The sequence below is a fragment of the Lotus japonicus genome, chromosome 3, assembly GCF_012489685.1.
Source record: "Lotus japonicus ecotype B-129 chromosome 3, LjGifu_v1.2".
NCBI lineage: Eukaryota > Viridiplantae > Streptophyta > Magnoliopsida > Fabales > Fabaceae > Lotus > Lotus japonicus.
Genome location: NC_080043.1, coordinates 42,075,907 through 42,101,355, shown reverse-complemented (window position 1 = coordinate 42,101,355; position 25,449 = coordinate 42,075,907). Strand labels below are relative to the sequence as shown.

General features: G+C 39.3%; 2 protein-coding genes across 3 annotated transcripts; one reads left to right on the top strand and one right to left on the bottom strand.

The window, feature by feature from the left end:
* The first annotated feature begins 133 nt into the window (after positions 1-133).
* On the top strand, positions 134-21,277 carry LOC130742785 (serine/threonine-protein kinase EDR1-like). Of its 2 annotated transcripts, none has more exons than XM_057594884.1 (17): positions 134-495; positions 8,483-8,877; positions 10,119-10,322; positions 10,745-10,933; positions 11,113-11,357; positions 12,609-12,728; positions 12,969-13,046; positions 14,001-14,096; positions 14,658-14,753; positions 16,408-16,528; positions 17,389-17,677; positions 18,993-19,116; positions 19,234-19,253; positions 19,502-19,658; positions 20,164-20,452; positions 20,647-20,719; positions 20,861-21,277. In XM_057594884.1, the coding sequence occupies exons 2-17, from the start codon at positions 8,629-8,631 to the stop codon at positions 20,941-20,943; spliced, it is 2,433 nt and encodes an 810-aa protein (XP_057450867.1). In that variant the 5' UTR covers positions 134-495; positions 8,483-8,628; the 3' UTR covers positions 20,944-21,277. The 2 variants fall into 2 exon arrangements, with proteins under 2 accessions (XP_057450867.1, XP_057450866.1); XM_057594883.1 differs by having other exon boundaries at positions 12,957-13,046.
* LOC130742786 (F-box protein MAX2) lies at positions 21,272-24,017 on the bottom strand. Its single transcript, XM_057594885.1, has one exon. The coding sequence runs from the start codon at positions 23,616-23,618 to the stop codon at positions 21,489-21,491; it is 2,130 nt and encodes a 709-aa protein (XP_057450868.1). The 5' UTR covers positions 23,619-24,017; the 3' UTR covers positions 21,272-21,488.
* Between the last annotated feature and the right edge of the window lie 1,432 nt (positions 24,018-25,449).

Genomic DNA, 25,449 nt, shown 5'->3' with positions numbered 1-25,449 from the left:
TCCTTTATAAAGTGAAATAAATAGGGGAAAAAAGAGGTGAAGTGAAAGGAGGGGAAGAGTAGAGTTGAGTTGATTTGATTAATTTCACGCGGTTGAAAAAGAGCCAGCTATATATAACTACAGCTGGCTGTCGGAGAGAGGTCCCCAGATCCGTGTAACCTCTCTCTCGGTCCCCTGCACGTGACTCTCACTCACTCACCACCACCTCCTCATCTCACAACACACAACAAAACCTCTCTCTCTTTCTCTCTTACACACTCACTCCCACAAACCCAAACAAAGCCCATCGCTTCTTCCTTCATATTTTTCATCACTTCAAAACCCAACACAACTCGTCAAAATCAAAATCAAATCATCATCATCATCACGCTCTTTCTTCCTCTCCACTCCTATAACCGTGTTCGACGGTGATGCAGAGGGGTTCTTGAGATTCAAATGCGGCGGAGTATTGGATGAAACACCATGTTCGCGTTCAAATGCCAGGATCTCCTCAAGGTATAACCGCTCCTCTCTCTCTTGTTTTGTCTCTTTCTTCATCGTCAACGTGCCACCATTCTTGGATTTTAGTCGGTGGTGCCAAATTTTCAATTCCGTTATGTTTGTTTCCTTCGTCTTTTTAAAACCTTGTCTTCTCTCTTAATTTGTTTGCATATAATCTAATCATTTCCTTTTCAATTCCGGAGTGAATGGAGTGGTTGAGTCTGTGTGTTGTAGTATAATAAGGTTCGTATGTGTGTACTGTATTGACTATTGACTTTGAAATTGCATGCTGGTACAGTGATCTTTATGTTTTTTCTACTTCAGCAGGCTCTTTATTAGTTATAATAGGCGGTTTCTTTCTTGTTTTGTTATAATTGAAAGGCGCGAGCACACACATTTTTATTTATGTTGATTGATTACTCAATGTCTCTTTGGCATTAACCTAGTCTGCTAAGGGAGCATTAGAGAATGGTGGTGGGGTGTGTTAAGAATAAAGATCCTCTATTGATTGTTGCTCCCCTCTGTATACCTAGGTTTGATTTTCTTCGTATTGAGCGTAGGACAGTGCTGTTAATTGCAGATTGCGGAAAATAGCAGAAAGCCAAAAATCCGCTATTTCAAGTCCTGAGACGGTAAAATAATGGAAAATAGCTGGATATTGCGGAAAGCGGTGAGCCATCAGAGCGCTATATAGCACCGCGTTTGACGGCTTAGGATCTTCTTCTTTCCGTCAGATCTCCCCTATCCATGATTTTAGCCAGTTTATTTGATAGTTGTTTGGATAAGAAGTTTCCGTTCTGGCGACAGTGTATCTGCCTTGGTTTACTGCTTAATTATGGATAGTGTTTTGCTGTACATCAGCCGCGATATCCGTGATTCTGTTACTGCTTGGTCCCCGTAACAACTATAATGCTCCTACTCGCTATAATGCTATATGGTCATCCGCGGGTGGCCGGTTAGTTGAGGTGTTTGGTGAGAGGCGGTGTGGGTGATGTCAATATGGGCTAAGTTGAATGAGGTGTCATTAATAGACGACCGGGAGGTAGATAGCCTCTCAAGCCCGGAATTACGGGCGAGAAGGTTTGACTAAGAATGACCGCGGAACAATGTGCGTACGATCAGGAGGGTACACATGTATATGTCAATTGTCGTCATTCTCGGCTGTACTGATTAAATTATAGAAATAGAAATACATTAATGAATGATCTGATAAAAGGAGATGGTTTAATATGAAGTACAAAGCTCTATCTTTTATGTATAAAACAGTTGTAGAAGTTGACTTTGGAAAGAGAAGAGAGTAGACTTGGAGACTTGAGTAGTGCTGGAATTAAACAGTTTTGTTAAGGACAAGAAAGTGAAAGCAGCTAAAGAAAAACTTAAGAGGAGGAAGGAAGTGAATCTGAATCTGATATTGTGGATTTTGATGTGAAAACATGAATGCAGGGAGTGTAGGCAGTTAAGCACAGGATTTTGTAGTTAGAGTTTTCTCTGTAACTGAACCAATCTGTTTGTAACAGATTGTAACTAATCGACTGTCTGTTACAGAATCTCCAACAGAACTCAGTTATGGTCTCTCTGGATCTTTTAACCATATGCTCAGATAAAAGAGTGAGAACTATATTGCTCTAATAAGTGGAAAATCAGTTAATGTAGATAATTATGGATGAAGATTAGATGATTAAAATGACATGGCATTTGGGGTTACAATTGTACATAATGTACACATGGAATGGAAATATCAGCGTTCAGCGCATTATGCACAAGTATGTGAATGCTACATTTTTGGCATTTGCAAGAATGGTCAGACTATTTGATAATAATCAGTAATCACTGTATAACCCTATCACTGTCAAACTCAGGAAAATATGGAATGAAAATACTGTCTTGATGCTGAGTACACAGCATAGAGCTAACTTTATACTGATAACATATTACAAATATGGAAATAATATCTCTCCTAATTATGGGAATAATTTCCCTGATCTGTAACAGCTAATCAACAATTAATCCTAATTACAGGCTTGGTCAACTACAATTATATACAGCAATTAATCTGGTCAGTAACTGTTATTCAATTGATTAGTCAATCAATTCCTTTGACATCCCCCCTCAAATTGATGCTGGTAAGTCTACAAGCATCAATTTGCTAGCTAGGACATTGTGGCGCTGACGTGTCAAGGATTTGGTGAAAATATCAGCAATCTGAACAGCAGTTGAGACATGAGGTAGAGTGATAACTCGGCGGTCATAGGCTTCTCGTATAGAGTGACAATCAACCTCTATGTGCTTTGTTCGTTCATGGTATACTGGATTTGCTGCGATTTGTATGGCACTGGTGTTGTCGGCATGTAGTGGAATTGGTTGTGTTTGAAGGAACCCAAGATCTGCAAGAAGACCACGCAACCAAATTATCTCGGAGCAAGCAACAGACATGGCGCGATACTCTGCTTCAGTTGATGACTTTGAGACCGAATCTTGTTTCTTACATTTCCATGAGATTAGAGCATCACCCAGAAACATACACCAACCAGTAGTAGATTTCCTTGTGTCTGGACATCCGGCCCAATCAGCATCACTGTATGCTTGGAGCTGAAGTGATGATCCAGTAGGAAAGAATAAGCCACGTTTAGAGGTACCAATGAGGTATCGAATGATGCGGTGTACTGCTGAAAGGTGCAAATGCCGAGGTGATTGCATGAACTTACTGACTGTGTGGACAGCAAAAGAAATGTCAGGTCGGGTGGTGGTGAGGTAGATAAGACTACCTACCAGCTTGCGATATAAAGTGGGATCTTCTAGAAGGTCACCTTCATCCCGTCTATACTTCACATTAACTTCCATGGGGGTGTCAACTGAGGTCACATTGGTGAGGCTAGCTAATTGGATCAGGTCTTGAATATACTTGTGCTGATTTAAAAATATTCCTTTGGGCTGATAATGTACCTCTAACCCCAAGAAGTAAGTGAGCTGTCCAAGATCTTTCATGCGAAAAGTTGAATGCAACAATTGTTTAATTGTAGAAATAACCTCTTGATCAGACCCTGTCACCACAATATCATCCACATAAACTAGGAGTACCACGATACCTTTTGAAGTCCTTTGTAAGAAAAGGGATGGATCATATTGGCTCTGTGTGAAGGAAAATCCAAGTAGTGTGGATTGAAACTTCTCGAACCAGACTCTTGGTGCTTGTTTCAAACCATACAAAGAGCGCTTCAGTTTGCAAACTTCATTAGGGGAGAGTGTGGGCATACCACTCGGAAGTTTGATGTAAACTTCCTCCTTGAGATCACCGTGCAAGAAGGCGTTTTTGACATCCATCTGATGTAATGTCCAAGACTGGGAGGCAGCAATTGCAAGAATAGTACGCACCGTTGTCATCTTGGCGACAGGTGCAAAGGTCTCATCATAGTCAAGTCCATATTGTTGCTTATTTCCAAGAACAACCAGTCGAGCCTTGTACCGGTCTATTGAGCCATCCGAACGAAGTTTTATAGAAAACACAAACTTGCTGCCAAGAGGCTTAACAGATGGTGGACACGGAACCACATCCCATGTCTGATTTTCTTCTAATGCTAGAAGTTCTGTTTCAACAGCATTTTGCCAACATTCATGCTCCATTGCCTGTTTATAAGAGGAAGGGATAGAAACAGAAGATAAAGTTGCTGTCAAAGACAAGGGAGAGGTGAAACCATACTTTTCAGGTGGTTTACGAACGCGAGAACTGCGTCGTAGAAGGTCTGGTAGTGCAGCCTGTACTGGATCAGCTTGCAGGGAAGGATCCTGAAGAGGCCTTGGAGGTTCTGGTGGCAAATTTGGAGCAACATTACCACGCCTTTGATACGTCAAGAGAGGTCTTGCTGATTGTGGTCCTATAGCAGAGCTAGAAAACAATGGCAAAACAGAAATTGAAGGAGAGCTATGGTCTAGGTGAGATGCAAAAAAATATTTATTTTCTTGAAAGATGACATTTCTTGAGACCCGAATCCGACATTGACTAGGATCATAACATAGAAAACCTTTATGGTGAGTAGAGTATCCAAGGAAAGCACATTCAATAGATTGAGCAGTGAGCTTTGTGCGTTCTTGGGGAGGAAGATGAAGGTAAATCTTTCTCTACCTCTTCCCCTTGGTACTTTGACTCTGGGGCTTCCCACCATATGACAAACAATGCTCAATTCCTTACTGATGTCACCAAATATTCTGGAAATCTCATGATTCATACTGCTGATGGCAACCAATTACCTATTACAGCCACTGGTGATATTTCTTCAACTCTAACAGATGTTTTTGTGTCCCCTGGTCTCACTAGTAATCTTATTTCTGTTGGTCAGTTAGTTGACAATGACTGTCGGGTAGAATTCTCAAAATCTGGTTGTCTTGTGCAGGATCAACACACGGGGAAGATGATCGTGAAGGGGCCTAAAGTTGGACGTCTTTTTCCACTCCATTTCCCTTTGTCTCAATGTCTTTCATTGCCTTCTGTTTCTTGTAATTCTGCTAATGTTGATTACCAAACGTGGCATAAACGTCTTGGTCATCCAAACTCAGTTGTACTTCATGACTTGCTAAAATCTGGTTTCCTTGAAAATAAAAAGATCCCATCTTTTAGTACTATTCAGTTTGATTGCAGTTCGTGTAAACTTGGCAAGAGTAAGATTCTACCTTTTCCAACTCATCATTCGAATGTAGAAAAACCTTTTGATATGATCCATAGTGATTTATGGGGGATGGCCCCTGTTACATCTCATGCTAATGACAAATATTTTGTCACTTTTATTGACGACTATAGTCGTTTCACATGGATCTATTTTTTGCGCTCAAAAGCTGAAGTATTTTCTACATTCAAATTCTTCCATGCTTATGTTCAAACCCAATTTTCATCAAAAATTAAGATTCTTCGCTCTGACAATGGAGGGGAGTACACATCTCATTTGTTTCAAGAGTTCTTGCAAAATAATGGTATTCTATCTCAAAGGTCTTGCCCTTCAACTCCCCAACAAAACGGGGTAGCAGAAAGAAAAAACCGCCATTTGCTCGATTATGTCCATTCTTTTTGCAGTAATTGCAGTACTTTTTTGAACAATTTGCAGCAAGATGTCCAAAGCCTTTGCAACAAAAACATTGAACAGCACTCATGTCTCGCCCTCTTGGCTTTCCTTGTGCTGCATATGCCACTGGAACAGAGGTGGACTTTTGTTGTTCCATGGATGTTTGAGTGAGGAGGCGTTGTTCTTCACGAAGTAGCTCATTGAGACATGAATCCAATGAGGGTACAGGGTTCCGATTCATGAGATTAGACCTGATGCCTTCAAAGTCAGATCTCAATTTCATAAGAAATTGATCTCGTTTAGTAGTTTCATGAACTAACTGTACCGATTTAAGACCATCAGCAGTCAAGTTCTCATGGACTATGTCAGTATATTCAGCCCAAAGATTCGTGAAATGAGAGTAAAATTCAGAGATCGAGAGACTTTCCTGCTGAGAAATGGCGATGTCATGTTCCAGTTGGAACCTACGAGCAGCGTTATTCTGACTATAGATTTTCTTTAGGAAGTCCCACATATCGGCAGCCGTCTTGAACGGTCGAAGATTAAGAACGATGCTGGGATCAACAGAGCTGATGATCCATGTCTTGACTTGAGCATCTTTTACCTCCCACTTGGCATGTTCAGTCTTATGTTTGTCTTTATCAGGAGCTGGGTCGCTGCGATCAACATGACCCCAAAGGTCCTTACCCGTGACAAATATTTCGAATTGAAATGCCCAGGTTGAGTAGTTCTTGCCATTAAGGCGAACAAATAAGACATCAAATTTTTCTGTAGCCATGAGGTTGAGAAAAAAAACGAAGACAAAGGGTGTATCGAGGATAACCACGAAGGAACGTGGTCTGAACTAGGACAAGGCTGAGAAAAAAAACATGGTCTAGGACAAGAGACTAGGAATTTTCTGGCTAGACTAGGATATGATCGAAAACCAGCTGTGATACCATGTCAAACTCAGGAAAATATGGAATGAAAATACTGTCTTGATGCTGAGTACACAGCATAGAGCTAACTTTATACTGATAACATATTACAAATATGGAAATAATATCTCTCCTAATTATGGGAATAATTTCCCTGATCTGTAACAGCTAATCAACAATTAATCCTAATTACAGGCTTGGTCAACTACAATTATATACAGCAATTAATCTGGTCAGTAACTGTTATTCAATTGATTAGTCAATCAATTCCTTTGACAATCACAACCCTAAATATGTTCTGCTCTTAATCACTGTATAAATGGACTTCAGTAGCTGCATTATTAGTGTGGAAGACTTTGATTTGGAAGTGGTCTGTAGAGGTTCTCGGTAGTTTGCCTCCTAGTCAACTTCTATGCTTCAAGCCACTTGGTTTCTCCATCCTTTTAAGAGTGAGGTTAGTTTACAGGTTCAATATATATGACAAACTGATAGGAAACTGCATGAACAGTACTCGTGAACAGTAGCAGTTGGGAAGTTATTATTTAATTTATTAGTTGGGTAATTTTATGATTAAAGCAGTTAGGTAACTGCTATGGTTTGAATTTAAATAATATAGGAGTGGTTATAAATAGGAGTTGTATCTTCTGTTAGGATTATTCAGAAGTTGTGTGTTATGGTGGGAGAGGTCTGGACTCTCAAATTCTAGAACTAGGAGAGGCTAGCTCTCGAAAACCAGCGCTTGTATAATTATTCTATAATATAATTCTCTGTTCCTATCAATTTGGTATCAGAGCACCATCCAGGTGCTGTGGTGCAAATGAATCGTGAAGAAATGGAGAAGGAGACAACAATTGGCCTTCTTAGACAAATAAAGAAGGAGATTGCAGATTTGAGAGAGGAAATCGCATGTCAGAGAAAGGACGAAATAGAGAAGATCTCTCTCATCCAGCAGTTGCTGCAGCATGGTTCGACCATGGTGGAAAGACAGGATTGCATCTTTCAACGGGAAACGGAGGACGAATCCACTGTTTGGCCCCAAAAGGCCAACTTAGGGTTCGATGGTACAGGAAGACTGAAATTGCGGGTTGAACACTCACCATCGCTGTATTTTGAGTTTATAGTAAAGATGAAATTGAGGGTGACAAAGGTTGAGACTCTGCAATTCCAGAACAGCGTTGCAGTTCGCACGGGAAGGCTACCACGAAAACCGCCGGACTCACTCCGTTGCAAGACAATGACCGTCAATCGTCCGCCGGCTAAGCCACCAGACCTCTCTGTCGGTGATCCCAACACCTTGGGCTGTATTCCATGCCATTTGGTAACCGCCAAACGACCTCCGGCAAAGCCACCGGATTCAGGCTTCCTTCATGTGAAATCAGTTGGCAAATCTGTGGCCATAGTGCAAGAAACTTTTCTGAATTATCACCTTGGGGACAAGGTGGATCTTTTAGGGCAGGGTATTGATAGGAAACTGCATGAACAGTACTCGTGAACAGTAGCAGTTAGGAAGTTATTATTTAATTTATTAGTTGGGTAATTTTATGATTAAAGCAGTTAGGTAACTGCTATGGTTTGAATTTAAATAATATAGGAGTGGTTATAAATAGGAGTTGTATCTTCTGTTAGGATTATTCAGAAGTTGTGTGTTATGGTGGGAGAGGTCTGGACTCTCAAATTCCAGAACTAGGAGAGGCTGGCTCTCGAAAACCAGCGCTTGTATAATTATTCTATAATATAATTCTCTGTTCCTATCACATACCCATGAAAATTTATTAGGAATAATAGACTTGCACAGAGATTTACTACTTCTGGTTGTTTAATGTTAAATTGTTTTTATTCATCTGTTTTGGAATTTTATACTGTGGCTGTATAATCAAGTTAAGAAATTTACGCAAGAGGAGCTTAGGGTTTTTTGAACAAAATTATCAACTTTTTATCTTTGTACGTGACTTCATTGACTGTTGACTGGAAATGCTTCTGTTTCATGTCGTATGTGATGATTTGTAATGTACCTTCAAATTTGGGTTCATGCAGGCTACGTGGTCTCCAGCTTGAAGAACTTGGAGCAGCTAAAGCATGTCTTTCAATGATTTGTGGTTTTAGAACTACCATTAGCTTTGATACGCCTCTTATGAGTTAAGAAGTGCAGAAATGGTCTTACATTCCAAATTTATAAGATCATGGAGGTGACACGAGTAGATGCCGGGCCGGTAGCGCAAAGGCCATCCAATGTGTCATGGTGGCCTTCAGATTTCGTTGAAAAATTTGGATCTGTTTCTTTGGACTCTCAAGATGAGACTTTAAATAATAAAGAATCACCTAGACATTGTAACCAAGATTTCATGACACCTCAGAAGGCATCACAAATTCTCTGGCGCACTGGAATGCTTTCAGAACCAATACCAAATGGCTTTTATTCAGTCGTTCCGGTGAGGATTGATTCATATGCTCCCTGAGTGAGGATATACAATTGCTCTTGGTAGAATCACTAGTAATTTCTTGTGCATAATTGTTACTGAAAAGTGAAATTTTATACTCATTAGAGAAAAATTCCGAAGTTTGTAACAGTTTTGATTTTTATTTTCCTTTGTTTTTTTATTTTCCAAACCTTCCCCTGAAGTTCTCGAGTCTTATGTATCTTTTCTTTATATAGCTGTTATTATGTACTTGTTTTCTTATACAGTAAGTTCCTAGCACAAAATATTTTGATGGATCTTGTTATAATTGCTCGAGCTTGGAGGATAGTTGTATTTTCTATACAATATAGGCCTTTAGAATTGTTAGAAAACCAGTTACATTCCTTTTGTTGAGGCTTCATAACAATTGCGCTGAGTTGAAGCTTCTTGCTGGAGTCACATGGGAGGAAACCTATTTATTATCAATTTTCAATTAATTTCTATGTATCTTTTTTGGCATTTTTTCTTTATTTATATAACTTCACTTAGTGGGAGGACATTTTCTTCCGTTCTGTACTATCTTGTTCATCCTCTTTATAATTCTTTTGATGGAAGTTCAGGTGTACTCAAACTACAATCATTGAGTTTAAGTACTCAGATTATACAAATTTTAAGAAATAGGAACATGCTTTAGGGATCTTTTGCTTCTTCTTGGTATGAGTGGTGTAGCATACATGTAAGTGGTGCTTGACGCAATTAGTGGAGCTGGATAGCAATCTGCATGTGAAGGTGCTTGTTAACTTGACATCACAATTCACATGTTTACTTTGCCTGGTGCATACTAGGGCAAAGAATTGTAAAAATTCTTTAGCCTATGCAGTATAGTTGGTGTTTATAGGGTCATACTATTGTTAGAGGTATCATTGATTGTAAAAGAAAGAATCATTTAGTTTTGCAGGAAGAGTTAAACTAAGTATATTTTGGAATTCAACATGGTTATGATTATATGCTATTGAGGTTTCTTGGTGGAAGACTATCATAATTCAGCCCATTCATTTTAATATATGTATTTTGTTGAATTCTAATTATTACTTGTACCAGCCATTTACTTAGCAGTATAGTTTTAAAACGTTCCATTGTTTTACAATAACCTTCAGCTCATTTTTGGCATGAATATTGTATTAATTTATATGTGGTATCCCTGTTCTTATAATGTAACTAAAATGTTTTTTCCAACATCTTTTATTATCACTAATTAATCTGAAATTGTGCAGGAGAAAAGGCTCAAGAATTTTCTTGATAGTATTCCTACTTTGGACGAGCTTCATGCTTTGGGTGCAGAGGGTTTTAGGGCTGATATCATTGTTGTGGATGCAGAGAAAGATAGAAAGTTATCCATGTTGAAGCAATTAATTGTGGCATTGGTTAAGGGATTGAACTCCAATCCAGCTGCGGTGATTAAGAAGATTGCTGGATTAGTATGGACTTTTATTATATCTTATTTTGTAGCTCTTGTTTACCATGTATGGATTTCCTCATATAGTATTATTTGTTCTATTGTCATCACGTCATAATTTTTTTTTCCTGGTACAAAAATGTTTTTTACAATGCCAATACTTTCCAAAATAGTTCCATTGTCAATCTTTAAGAAACTTGTTCATTTTAGTAGGTTCTGCTATTTATATTTTCTAATTTCTTGTTTTAGTCAGCTTGAACTTTTTTTTAGGTGAAAAATTATTCGTCTTAATTATCAATTGCAACTTTGTAGGTACGTGGTAGGCTAGGCATATGTCAATTATATATAAGAATTTTTGTTATTATCTCAATTCATTATGCAGTTTATTTTCTAAGTTTAGTGTATAGGTGCTCTGCATTTACTTTGACCTCACTTTCTGCACAGGTTTCTGATTTTTATAAGCGGCCAAATGCAGAAAGTCCAGCAAAAGCTGCACTTGAGGAATGCTCCCACGTGTTTGAGAATCGTGGTGTCCAGATGCTTGGGCAAATAAAACATGGTTCATGCCGTCCTCGAGCTATCTTATTTAAAGTATTAGCAGATACTGTAGGTCTTGAAAGTAAACTTATGATGGTAAGGTTTGATTTCTTTTGTTGCTAATCAGAATCACTCCCTGCCTAACACGTCACTACTTGTTTACTGTTGCTTACAATCTAATGAGAATATATTTAGCAAAAGAACTACAGATATTCAACTTTTTTTACTATTGTATTTGTATCTAATTTTGAAGGATTACTGTTTCTCTTTTACAGGGTTTTCCAAATGATGGGGCTGCTGAATGTGTAGACTCATACAAGCATATGTCTGTTGTAGTTGTGTTAAATTCTGTGGAATTCCTAGTGGATCTTATGCGCTTTCCTGGTCAACTATTACCACAATCAATCAAGTCAATTCTTATGACACACATTTCTGCAGCAGGTGAGAGTGATTCAGCAGAAAATGATTCTTGTGATTCACCATTAGAACCAAACAGTCCTTTATATGGGGTTTCAGAGAGGTAAGATCCTGAAAGGCTTGGAAACTGGCTATTTTTTTATTTTTTTTGCTTTGGCTCAGTTGCAATTTGCTATCTTTTTGTTTCTCAGAACTGGATTGTCCCCTAATTATATTGCAACAGATTGACAATCTTGTCCTCAATTTTCATATCCATCCAATTAAGCCTTGTTGTCTCAATCCCTTAACCAATGCTACAATTAATCACGTCAACATGGATAACTTTTCCATTGAGAAAAGGTCTTCTACGTGTGAGACTCATAAAATTTAACTATATTTATTGAACATGTTGGCCAGATAGTGCCCGCACCAACGGTTCAAATCAATAGACCACCAAGAGAACCCGACACCACATATTAACCCAAAACCTTAAAATATTGGGTATATCCGTATATGGGTCTATTCTCTTATACTATCTTCATCTAGCCCACTCTTAACCAATGTGGAACTCAAACTTAAACTTGGATTCCCAAAAATCTTTACTACCACACTACAATACGTTACTATGCTCTCCCTTAGGCCTAATGGCTCTTCCTTACAAACGTGTCACAAAAGTTCTCACAAAGAGCCAAAGCGTGCTCCTAACATGTCTCACAAACATGGCCTAGGACCAAAGACATAACCTAATCACCTCCTTCAAATACTCAGTAGTCGAACCATTGGCTGTGATAGCACTTTCTGAGGGGGACTTGCACAGTTGCACCAATGGGGCAAAGCAACAGACCACCAAGAAAACCTGACACCACATCTTTTCCCAAAATCTTAAAACAATTTGGTATATGGGTCTGTTATCTTATATTAACTTCATCTAGCCACTTTTAACTAATGTGGGATACCAAACTGACACGTGTATTCCCAACTATTAGAGTACAATAGTAATAGCTTGTGTAAGAAGCTTTGCTTCTAGTATAAATATAGTAGTTAAGTCATAGTTGTATTCACCTTTCAACAATACAATAACAGATTCAGATTCAGTTGTTCTATTTCTCTCACAATTCCCAGTTTACACGTCACAAGTAATTCTGCAGACAAATGATTCTAACACAATGCATTCTTTCAAAATTTTATTTTTTTAACTTAATCTATCAATAGGTATTCTACTCAACTTGAAAACAAATGGACCCTAAACCTTTTGAATTTGCACTTTTGATTGCAACATCTGACTATACATTGATCAATTGACCTTTTAAGCCATATGTTGTCATCGACAAGAAAATTCAATTGACTTTTATTAATTTTCTTGGCTCTCTTACAGTGCAGAGAAGGAGGATAACCTCCAATTCCATAGAAGATTTGAAGCATCTTCAAATGTTTCAGGAATTCCCTTGCGAAATATGATGTTACGATCAAATTCTACTCTGGACAGGAAATTGAGGTAAAACTTCCATCTATTCCTGGGATCTTATGTGTTGTCCCGTTTACCTTTTTATCAGTTAAAGATTCTATTCTTAGTTTTTTTTACCATATCACTTTAAAAGGGGTTTTCCTCAATATGATCAGTTTTCACCCCTTTCAATTGTTTGTGAACCTTATTTGACTAGAATCTCTTAAAGATGTAGAATACCAACCATATTTTGTTGAATGGTTTTGTCAATTCCCTCAGTTTCTCTCATAGTGAACCCAACATTACAACTGCATTTGGTCGGCGTAGTCGGAGGAAGGTCATTGCTGAACAGAGGACTGCTAGTTCAAGGTTATCCATATTTTCCTTATGTTTTTCTGGATATGAGTATGCATTTTAGATTCAGAATAAGTTATCGGTATTGTTCATTTAATCATTATCTTGATTTTAGTTACTTATTCATGGTGCTTATAAAATATAAACTTCCTTTAGATTTGATTTTTTTTAGATAAAGCCTTCAATTTAACTCGCTAGCTGGCTCTATGGGTATTTTCTTGACTTCGTTTCAAATGATTTTACAAAAGTATTCTAAAGAAAATCTCTTCTCACATTTTCACTTGTTTTGGATAAAATTTTGTAAGCAATCAGAATATACAAAAGACCTATTTTCAGGTACTTTTAGAATAAGTGTTTGATGATATGCTGCTATGACCACCACAAGTTCTGTGAAACCAGTTATATTTTAAGTCAATATTTGCTCTGGTCTTATTTTCTGCAGCTTGTGTATGTGATACTAGAGGCCTTTGTAACCTGTGACTAGAAGATCTCAGATAAATTTTATTTTGTTGATAAATGTACAATATTGTCTACACATTTGTGCTATTCAATTGTATTTATTCTGAATGTATGATTAACATAATAATCCCTAAAATCTAATGGTTGGATTAGAAAAACCCGTATTCTGCTACAAACTATTCTTGGTTTGAAGTATCAAGCTTTCGATTTTGATGTGCTTGTGCATGTGCCTGTGTATTATCTATGTTTGTGCTCATACTTGGTTTCTTATTTCTATTGGTTAAAGATGACTTTTCTGCTGCTGAAAAAGTGATGCGTGACCTCCTTGTATATTGATGATGTGAATGTGATATGCCAATTTGTCTTTTTAATCGGTCTATGTATTGTCTACTTGTGAATCAGTGGAAGTGGTATTTGAATGATCTCCAAATTCATCGTGCTTACTATCTTAGCTTATTAATAATTTATGCTCAGTCTCTTATTAGTCTTCATATATATCTGGTTTTACAGTCCAGAACATCCATCATTTCGAGCGCGTGGACGGTCCATGCTTAGTGGTGACAGGACTGCATTTAGGGATTTCGCCGATGACCAGGCTACTTCAAGGTTTATGCCTTTATGGCTCCTAATATTTGCCCCTTGCCTTTGATTGGCTGCTGGCTACTTTATTTTTCACTTATATTAAATTTCTTTACTGGGTTCTTATTTACTGAATGGAAACCAGTTGCTCCTTAACTCCACAATTTCTTTGTATCCAAGTTTGGTTTGTTCTGTCATGTTTTTCACCTGTTTTTTGGTTGTATATATGTAACTATTTATCAAAACATGTAATTTTGTAACTTCTATGGGTTCTAGACATAATCATGTTGCATTTACTTAATGAAACTTTGTTGCATGGATAAAGCCGTAATAACTTGAAAAAAAAAACCATAACATTCAGTGTCAGTTCAAGTTCATGATAAAATCATCGGTTAGTTGAATTTCATCTGAAGAGACAAGGCCGAAAACTAACTAAGTAAATATAATATAAATGATAAATTATCATCACTCTAGGTGTAGTGAACATAAACTTGATGGTGTGGGCATATGTTCATTTCATATGTACCTTCATGAAATTGCCTTCTTCTTCCTCACATTTTCAAATAGATGAGTTTATTCATTTTTCAGATCCAGCTATAAGTCAGATGGTGCATCCTCATCAGAAGCTCGTAGAATACGAAGAAGCATCACCATTACACCAGAAATTGGTGATGATATCGTAAGGTTGGTTGTTGCTCTACTATGCTTCTGGATTGGTAGATGCTTAACTAAGGGTATTGTTTAAACAATACCCTTAATGCAATAAACAATATCCTTTAGAAGATCAATATTGTTTATTGCATTAAGGGTATTGATTACTTTGCACTCAAAAATAGCTTTTAGCCAAAATCTATCTCGAACATTTTGATTACAAGTTTTGTTTTTTGTTTTTTTTTTCTGGAAAAAGGATAAGCGAATTCAAACTCAGACTTATACCGTGGAAATCATTTTCCATATGCAAGTTAATGTAGCTCATGGACATGTTAAAGATGATAATTTCCCTGGATCATTTCGTTTGTTAATCACCTGTATATGTTGTGTGTATTTTTTATTTCTTTCATTTCATTTATTTTGTGCACTTTGTTGTTCAAGGTTAGAACTTAGAAGGTTCAGTTTTCCCCCCTTTAGGTTGCAACAGAGTTTTGTCAACAATTGGAGACTCTGTTACCCTATTTCATGAACAGATAATCAATGATGACCTTAGCACAAAGCTCAAGTAGAGGTTCTGTATTAAGTTGTTTTAAAATGACTAGAAATGTTTAATACCTTGGATTTTGCTTTTAGAAAGTAGAGGTTGACTTGGTCCACTTAGAAGTTTCTTTTGTCATTTGATGTTGAAAGTTACTTATTTCTGGCCTTTTAAGGTTTTCGTTGAGACTTCCACAAAACGATGTTATGATTACAAAAGTTTGTATGATCTCTGTTAGGAACGTTGGGCAGGAGTCAAGGCCACAGGATAGATTGGCTCATCATGAGGAGGTGGGGCCTAAGGTTTGGAGGGTATATTCTAGGAGGGGTAAGAAAGGGATTAGTGGCTAACTGACTAGCAGAATGGAGAGAGATAGAGTGGTTGTAATATCTCCGATATATAAGGAGAGTAAGAGAGGTTGAGTGGGTATCCTAGAGAATTGCTGAGATATTAGTATGGAAAGGAAGCACTAGCTTCCTTAGGAGCATAGCTCTGGGCAGAGTATTCTGGGTTCATTCCTTCTCTGTAAATCTTCTTCAGTATCAATAAACAATCACTTTCAGTATTTACCTTGCTATTTGTTGTTGTGTGAGTGGGTTCCTAACAATCTCACCATTAAAGTTTATGCTGTTAGAACTAATTTGCTGTGATGTTATGGAGTTAGTTGTCTTTTTTGCCAGAAAACTGTGCTGCCTTAAACTGTGCTGCATGAATTTTAAGTTGTAGTTAGTTAGCACCTCATCTTCTATTGGAATTCGAATTTTTCCCTCTTGATGGACATGTGCATGGGGCTAGAGCTTTGCTGTAGGAAGGGTTTCTGTTATCTGATATGAAAGGGAATTGCTGTGTTTTTTCCTTTATTGTTTGATCAATTAACCATTGCTTGTGTTATAATTCAACCTATTAATTTCTTACATTGTTAGATGCTTGCCTGTTTAAAATGGTTCCGCTGTGGGCTAAATAACAAACACAAAGAACGCATTGCCTGTATTTGCACTTCGATCAAGTAAATTATTGATCCTTTATTTCCAATTTCCATGGTGCATACTCATCAGTCATCTTAATTCAATGTGTAATGTATTGTATTGCGTTATTGCTGCTTTACAAGTTGTTGTATTACTGCGATAACTCCTGATCTAATCTCTGTAGGGCTGTACGGGCTATGAATGAAAAGCTAAAGCAAAATCGTCTTCTGAGAGAACAAGGGGATGATAGTCCATTGTCCCACTCTCCAAATGATAGAACTAGCACTGCAGATCTTCAGAAAAATGTATGTCTATAGTTATGGTAAAAATGAAGTATGCTGTTATACTAATCTTCTTTCTCTGCACATGGCACTATTAGCATCTCCTATGCATCACAACTACGGTTTGATTGCAATCATGAAAACTAGAAAAGGGCAATGTGCTGTTTGTAACAAAAAAGCATTTGTTTTACAACAACTGAGAATGGAACCCTAATTCCATAATGATTATTGAGTTATGTGCATGCGTTTCATTGTTGATGATAGTGTTTCACTTTAGGTGGTTTGAGCATGTAAGGCTAACATGTACAGAAGCCCCAGAAAAGTAGGCGGACTAGATGGAAAATAGTCCAATAGTTAGAGGCAGAAGGAGACTAAGGCTTTTTTTGAGAGTTTATAGTTTATAGGGGAGAGGAGGAAAAGGCTTTGAGGGTAGGGCAAGAGGGAGGGGGGGGGAAGCCCTTCCATTGTTTGGAAGTTCCCAATTCCTCAAACACGCCCCCCCCCCCAGCTACCCGCCCATTTGGTTGAAGTAACAACTATAATTAAGAGGGGGGTCTTGGAGGGATCTTCGAGGGTTTTCAGAAATACCCCAAACCCTGCCCCCCGATCTTAAAATCTCCCAAACAAGGGGAGGGCTTATGAGGGCTTCTCATTAGCCTCCCCCTTCCCTCCAAATCTCAACTCACAAATAGACCCTAAGGAAAACTATAGGGAAATCGTCATTACATGATAGAAACCGATCTCACTTAGTGAGAAAAGGCTTTAAACATGGTTTCATTATTGATGATCAAAGGATAAACATGTTAATTTATATAAACAAAAATTGGATTATTTTCTGTTTTAACCCACAAATTCCGACACGTGATTCCTCTACTGCAATACAGGTGTTAAATTTTCATCTTGATGGTCATCGTGAAAGATCCCCCTTATATTCGCTTCATCGTGACAATGCAACTTCTCAGAAGGCAATGTCATTACCCTCTTCACCACATGATTATAGAGGACAAACTTCAGAGAGAAGCGGGCCATCCGAATATGGAATGAATGATGAACTAGAGTCGACTTGGAATAAAGTCCTTGAATCACCAATGTTTAATAATAGACCTCTGTTGCCATATGAAGAGTGGAAGATCGACTTCTCAGAATTGTCTGTTGGAACTCGTATTGGGATCGGTAAGTTTTAACTTTTACCCCTCATAGTTCTTAAAATCATAGATTTGTGATTATCTCGGTGCGATTCAGTGTCGAACCACTGAAATGATTGTGAATCAGCTTCTGGCTGAATCACCTAACCCCAACTATTTGATGAGGTTGGATTTCTACATATTTGGGCTTGATTATAAAAGATATGGACCGATCTGGATTAGGTCTGTCACAGACAACTGGAAATTTTCCTTTTCTTTCCATTATCTGACTTTAAATAGAAGAAAACCTTCAGTACTAATTATACTTCTCTCGAGTGTAAAAAGAAAAAAAGAAAAAAAAATGGATGATTCTTTTTTATTTCCCCCTTTCTGGTTTCTACAATTTTAAGGGTTGGAGCTGACTCCAACTGTTTCATGAGGTTGGATTTCTACATATTTGTGCTTGACTATAAAAGATCTGGACAGATCTATATCAGATCTGGACAGATCTGTCACAGCCAACTCGAAATTTTCCTTGGTTTTCCATTATCTGATTTTAAATAGAAGAAAACTTTCAGTACTAATTCTACTTCTCGCAGGTGTAAAAAAGAAAAATAGGAAAAGAATTGGAACATTCTTTTTTGTTTCCCCCTTTCTTGTTTCTACAATTTTAAGGGTTGGAGCTGACTCCTACTATTTCATTAGGTTGTATTTCTACATATCCGTGCTTGATTATAAAAGATCCGGACAGATCTGGCACAGCCAACTTGAAAATTTCCTTGTATTTTCATTATTTGATTTTAAATAGAAGAAAACCTTCAGCACTAAATCTACTTCTCCCAGGCGTAAAAAAAGGAAATAAAATTGGATGATTCTTTTTTGTTTCCCCCTTTCTGGTTTCAATAATTTTAAGGGGTGGAGCTGTCTTTGAATGTGTATCTCCTTTAAGGGAAGAATAAGGAAAAAATGAAAGGAAGCAGTATAGGTAAATTTCGGCCAAGGATATGTGCATGGGAAGGTGGAAAGAAATTAAATTATGAGTAAATTAGTAAAGAAATCTACCTATGAATTACTAATGGAAGAACCTAAAACTATTCAAACATAACAAGGAACAAAATTAACTTTTAGAATTTATTAAGAAATCAGAATTGGAGTCTCCGTATCTGGGGACAATAAAATTAGAAAATTAGATTCGGTACTATTGTTACTGAATTTGTGTTCGCGGTTTGGTCAATTTATTAGTTTTTTCACCTTACTGCCCTTATGATTCAGAAACTATCTCTTTTTTGCAATTCATGATTTGAACTGCCCTGAAGAAAACTAGCTTCTAATTTATGGAACTTGGTTGCTCTTTTTCTTTCCAGGGTTCTTCGGAGAAGTTTTCCGTGGCACATGGAATGGCACAGATGTAGCCATCAAGGTTTTCCTGGAGCAAGATTTAACGGCTGAGAACATGGAAGATTTCTGCAATGAGATATCTATTCTCAGGTGGTTGTTAAATTTTATCTTATTTTTTTATTTTCTGTTTGTCAACAAGTTTCTTGTAGATCCAACATCTGCTGATTGAGTCTCTTCTCTTTTGTGTGCTTTTTTTTCTTTCTCCAGCCGACTCCGACATCCTAATGGTAATCTCTAACATTCTAACAAATTGTTAAGGCTTTTCACTTATAGATCTTGTACATTTTGTTTCGCAGATATGCACATTTTCTTGTAAATTGTTTATTATTTTATTATGACTACTGGAATAATCAGTTTACCAAATTCTTCCTTGCTCAATATTTCCGTATTTATAAGAATGAAGATCTGAAGATCTCATGTAGCATGTTTCCTTTGAGATTACCTGTTACTTACCAATTGTTTAAATTTTATGCAGTCATCTTATTTCTTGGTGCATGCACAAAGCCTCCAGGCTTGTCAATGGTGACTGAATACATGGAGATGGGATCCTTGTTTTACTTGATTCATATGAGCGGTCAGAAGAAGAAGCTTAGCTGGCGGAAAAGACTAAAGATGTTACGGGACATAAGCAGGTAAGTGTTCTGGTTCTTCATGCCTTCCAGCACTTTCTCTTTATTAAACACATCCATTGGCTCTCCATTATTTTCTGATATAAGTGAACTAAATTCGGTAGTCCATTTATGTTCATGTGGGGCATCTGCATTGTTTCTATGCTTTACATAACTTCTCATATAAAAGTATATTTGATGATGGAGGAGTAGTAAATTAATTTATGTTCATTCAGCCCAGTGGAATACTGAGACGGATCCTACGATAGTGAATATAAAACAAATAAAAAACATGACTTTTTAAGTTTTGTCTCTATGAAAGAAATGGAATTTACAATTCAGCAGTGGTTTTCAACTAATTTATTTAGTAACATTTCCACCAAAGCTACATGATTTTGCCACATCATCATTGCATAAGTTTTATTGGGTTATATTGGTACAATCTAGCAGGCCTCCTATCTCATTTTGATAGTTGGTAATATTGCGATGTATGTGTTAACATTGATGGAAATACCTTGATGGTGAATAGGGGCTTGATGCACATACATCGTATGAAGATTATTCACCGCGACGTGAAAAGTGCCAATTGCCTTGTGGATAGGCACTGGACAGTGAAAATCTGTGATTTTGGACTTTCCAGAATTGTAACTGATTCACCCATGAGGGATTCTTCTTCAGCTGGAACCCCAGAATGGATGGCTCCTGAACTGATTCGAAATGAGCCATTCACTGAAAAATGTGATATCTTTAGCCTGGGGGTGATTATGTGGGAGCTCTGCACCTTGAAAAGGCCATGGTTAGGCGTGCCTCCGGAGAGGGTAAGTTTGATAAGAGGATTTGTTTATCTTCCCTGAAGATTTCTATCTCCATTATGGTTTGATATTTATTTGTTGATAAGTATCTAATGTTATTGAAAGTATTTGTTGAAAAGTATCTAATGTTATTGAAAATTTTCATTCGGGTCCTGAAACTAAAATGATTATGTTAAGACATTCTCTTCTCTGCTGATTAGGTGGTTTATTCCGTTGCTCACGAAGGTTCCAGATTGGAGATTCCTGAAGGCCCACTAGGCCGGCTGATATCAGGTTTACTGCATCTGCCAAGATATTCACTGGATTCAAAGCATTTTATTATCATTATTATTTCTATTATTTTTAATCTTATTATATTGATGGTATGATTCAGATCCCATCTAGTTTAACTGGTTATTTGATATTCTTGTGCAGAATGTTGGGCAGAACCGCATGAGAGGCCAAGTTGTGAGGAGATCCTCTCTCGCTTGGTGGACATCGAGTACTCCATGGACTGATGCTGCTGCGTTTGCCGTTTCTGATGCTGCGTTTGCCGTTTCTGATGCTGTGTTTGCTGTCTATCTGTTGCTGTATTTGCCGTTTATCTTTTGTACATAGTGAACTTTGGGTAGAGCTAGTACCTTGCGTTATCGGCTAATGTTGTATAACCTGTATGAATTTTGGGCCTTTTCTAAAAACATGTTGAAATGGGCCTGTGTGCTTTTATCGTTTTATTTCTTACACCTTTGGTGCAAACATTTTTCGTCTGTATGCCGGGCAATGAGAGAAAACAAAACTGATTTCTACCCAGATAGCACTTCTGTGCAATGAAAAGAACAAAATCTATTTCTAGTTCGAGTATGAAATGATTTATTCTTGACACAAAGATTGGGCGATCCCTCATTGTTACAAGTGTAAAAAAAGAGGGAAGGAAACAGATAAGATACACATTTGGATGATGTTAATAAGTAGCAGGAACAACTTTATCCTTAAGAACTTATTTTCTCTCTCTCGGTCTCTCTGCATAGCAATTTCATCGTATAGGCTTGAGCACTGTTACAAGTCAATCACAGATATGACGCCTGTTTAATGCATCTTCAAAGCGGCTGCATGAACCCACCCTGATCTCCGTGCTCATGTCACTTGCCGGTGCTGGATAATAATCCTCTCGCAGCTGCACATCCCTCAGGTTTGGGATCTTGAGGAAAAAATTCATGAAATGTTCATGAGCTGTCCCATGAATGATAAGCTTCCTCAGGGTGTAACATTCTTGAAGTAAGCCGGCAGCTGGAAGTGAAACACTCCTCAGGTTTACGTCCTCATCTTGTGGTGGCCAGTAATGAAGCTCATTCAGACTCAAACTACTAATCCCATTGAGAAAAAACCTCTCCCACAAGCTCAGATCCATCTGCCCTGAAGGCGCTGTGAGCACATAGCCTCTTGTATCACCACAATCCAGCTGCATCTTTGATAGCTGTGGATAACAAGCCAGGATGCTGAGACCAAATTCACTCTCAGCTGGTTTTGGCTGCCCCCTGCAATCTCCTTCAACCTTCACACGAATCTCTTCCAGGTTAGGGCAATCCTCCAACCCTGCCACCGGTAAGAGATTCAGAAGATCACCAACCTTTATCCAAAGAGAGAGATAACGCAGCCTGTCCCAGTTCTTGCCATAGTAACCATTGCCATTGCTTTGCACCAAGGAATCATCACCCTCTAGTCCATACTCGCATCTCTGCCTCTTCCTTTTGCTTGGGTCTTCACATTCCTCATCCCCAAAGCAATCCATGATTTCAGCACCACCATTGGGGTCATTCAGGTCAAAATTGAGAAGACCACCTCCCATGTTGTCATCACTGTCCTTCAAGCCATTCCACACGCAATCCACATGAAGCCGCTCAATCCGGTCCCGGATAGGGTCCAGAGCTCTGAGTGCCGCCGCGGTGTCGAGATTGACACAGCAAGAAACCTTGACATCCACAAGAGTCTTACGAAGCAAGCAAGCCATGGTCCCCAACCCTTTCTCCGTGACAAGCTTGCAGCCCTGAAGCTCAAACTGAACCAACCTGGAACAACCTCTTGCAATCTCAATCAACCCCATGTCATCGAGGTCCGCACAGCCATGAATGGACAAGGATCGAAGCCCTTGGCAAAGGGCAATTCCATCGAGCTTTGACCCAATGGCCAAGCAAATCCCCTGAAACTGACCCAACCTGAGAACCCTCAAATTGGGACACTTCTTACTCAAAACCTCCATAGCAAAACTACTCTCTCTGACATTTTTACAAACATCTAGCACCAGCTCTTCCAAAAGGGGAAGCCCGGAGAACAACGCCACCAGCGTCTCGTGGCTAATCCTCGCGTCCTCCCCGCCGTTACCGTCATCGTCGCTCCGGTTCGAAAACGATGACGTATCAGCAAGGTGAAGGAGCGAGAGCTTGGGGCAATTGGAAGGGATCGCCGACAGCGTCTCGTCACCGACGAACCCTATGTATCTCGGATCGAAAGTGCAGGCCACGAGAAAGTGCTCCAGGTTAGGGCAAGATGCGGTGATGGATTCGATTTCGTGAGACTTGAAGCCCTCCGTGAACGACGTCTTTAGGAGGTTCAGCCGCCGTAGAGATGCGGCGGCGGCGGGGTTCGCTGTCAGGACAGGCGGGAGATCCTCCGGCCAGTGGTAGAAGGCGGAGAGATCCAGCGAGGTGAGCGATCGGCAGCGCGAGAACAAAGTCGCGAAGTCAGATCCAGCTGGCGACGACGGCGGGCGCTGGTGCCATCGGACAAGGCGAACATGGCGGAGCTCCGGCCAGGGAGAGAGCAGGAGAAGGTGGAGCGTGGTCGGTTCGCGCGCGTAGACGACGAGCGAGGTCACGCGCGGGAAGGCGTCGCGGAGGCGTTGGGCAAGGTGGTGAGGGTCGGCGGTGGAGGACGAGCAGAGCAGCGCGTGGCCCCACGGCGAGAGGAGCGACAAGTCGAGGTGCGTGACGTGCGCGAAGCAGGTCGGGATCAAGTAGAGGTCACGCGCGATTCCCCGGAGCGTGAGGGAGGAGCGCGTCCTGCGCTCGAAGCAGTAGAAGCTCCGGCAAACAAGCGAGAGCGAGTTCCGCGTCCGGGTATCACTAACCCCGGAGAACACCTTCAACAGGATCTCCTCCGGCAAGTGCCTGACGGTGGTTTCAGCAGCGTTACTCATCGCCGGTAAGATGATGATTCCCAATTTCTCACAATCCAACTTTGGTTTTTTCTTCTATTTCAAGTGAAACTCTAGGGTGTTCTGGGAAGCAATAAGGGAAGGGTACGTGGAGTGGTTTATGGTAAGGGATGGGGTTGAGATGTGATGGTATTAATGGGTATTAAGGTGTGTTGGTAGGGGCATGCACAGTCACGTGAATACGATGTATCTGACTCTGTGTGTGCTGGAAATTCTAGAGAGAGAGAGAATGACAGTGAGAGATGGTCTGATTTTTTGTAGAAAGACAGCCTTGGGGATGGGGATAATGGTGGATAATGGTAGTGCTTACGAAAGTAAAACGAATACAGACAAATAGTACAGGATTGAATGGGTCCACTTGCAGGTCCCATTTAATCCCTTGGGTGATAGATGAAGTGGGTTAAGCTTCCCTTGCTTTTATTGTGGATTGGATTTTGCTTATTTTGTTTTTCCTCCTATTTAGAAAAGATGGTAATGAACAATGTTCTATTTAAATGTTACTTTCATTCACACCTAAAGTGAGATTAAAAAAGAAAGAAAGAAATGAATGGATGAGAAGTGATTGTAAATGTAGGAGGAGAGAAATATGAATAAAATGAAGGGTAAATGGTCACATTGGTCCCTGGATGTTCGCACCGACTTCAGAATCGTCCCTGGATGAAATTTATTAGGCTTGCGGTCCCCAGATGTGGAAAAAAATAGTCATATTAGTCCCTAACGTTAAAATCCCCTAACGTCCGTTAACCCAATTAATAAAAGTTAACATTATCTTTCTAATTTTCTTTCACTTTGGTCCCTTTCTTCTTTCTTCCACCCTCTTCACCCCCTTCTTCCATCATTTTCACCAAAATCCACCCCCCAACATGCTTCAGAAACCCAGAAAGTTGGGTTTGTGGGTTTACGTTTTGGGTTTCCGACCCTAACAACATTGCCGCCGCATTCTCTTGTTCCCACCGGCCACAATCCAGATTTTGTTCTCTCTCTCTACCCGTGAAGCAAATTCAATGTTACTCTAAAGAAAAGCAAAAACAAATTCAGATCTGGTTTGCTAGTAAATCCACAGCTTCCTTCAACACAGCCTCCAACACTTCAGGCTTCTCCGCCTCCGCCATGGTCAACCAGTTCCTCCACCTCTACCTCCCTCAACTGATTCCTCTCACGCTGCAAAACATATATATGGACGAGGTCACCTCCGCTGCAAAACATATATATGGACGAGGTCACCTCCCTGATCTTCAAACCTGCAACCCAGATCCTACTCTCAACCGGAGAACTCGCCGGCGACACCGTCACCAGAACCAAAATCAAAACCCGGGCACAAAGCAGAGAGAGACATAGAGAGAGCGAGAGACACGCAGATGTGGACGAGGTCCTGCTCGGTGGCTGTGGTTGAGCCTGGGAAGTCGAGGAGAGAGTTGATGCAGAGAATATGTTTTGAAGAGAAAATGGGTTTTGTGGGTGGAGAAGAGAAGAAGCAGATCTGGGTTTTGTGAAGTGAAGAAGTTCAAGGCAGTTTTTGATTTTAATTATTGATTGAGCCCCACATGTTAGGGTGAATTGTAACAGTGAAACAACCCATACATCGTCTAATATTTTAATGTTACTCACAAACCCAACTTGGGAGAGAAGGAGGGTAAATTTGGTGTTAAATCTGAGTTGGGTTTGTGTTAAATCTTGGAGAGAAGGTTTGGGCATGGTTGGTTGAAGAAGGAGAAGAAGAGTGTTGATGATGATGATATGAAAAAAAAGAAAAAAAAAGGGGAATGAGTTGATGAAGAAGGGGAGGAGTTTTTGGTGAAGATGATGGAAGAAG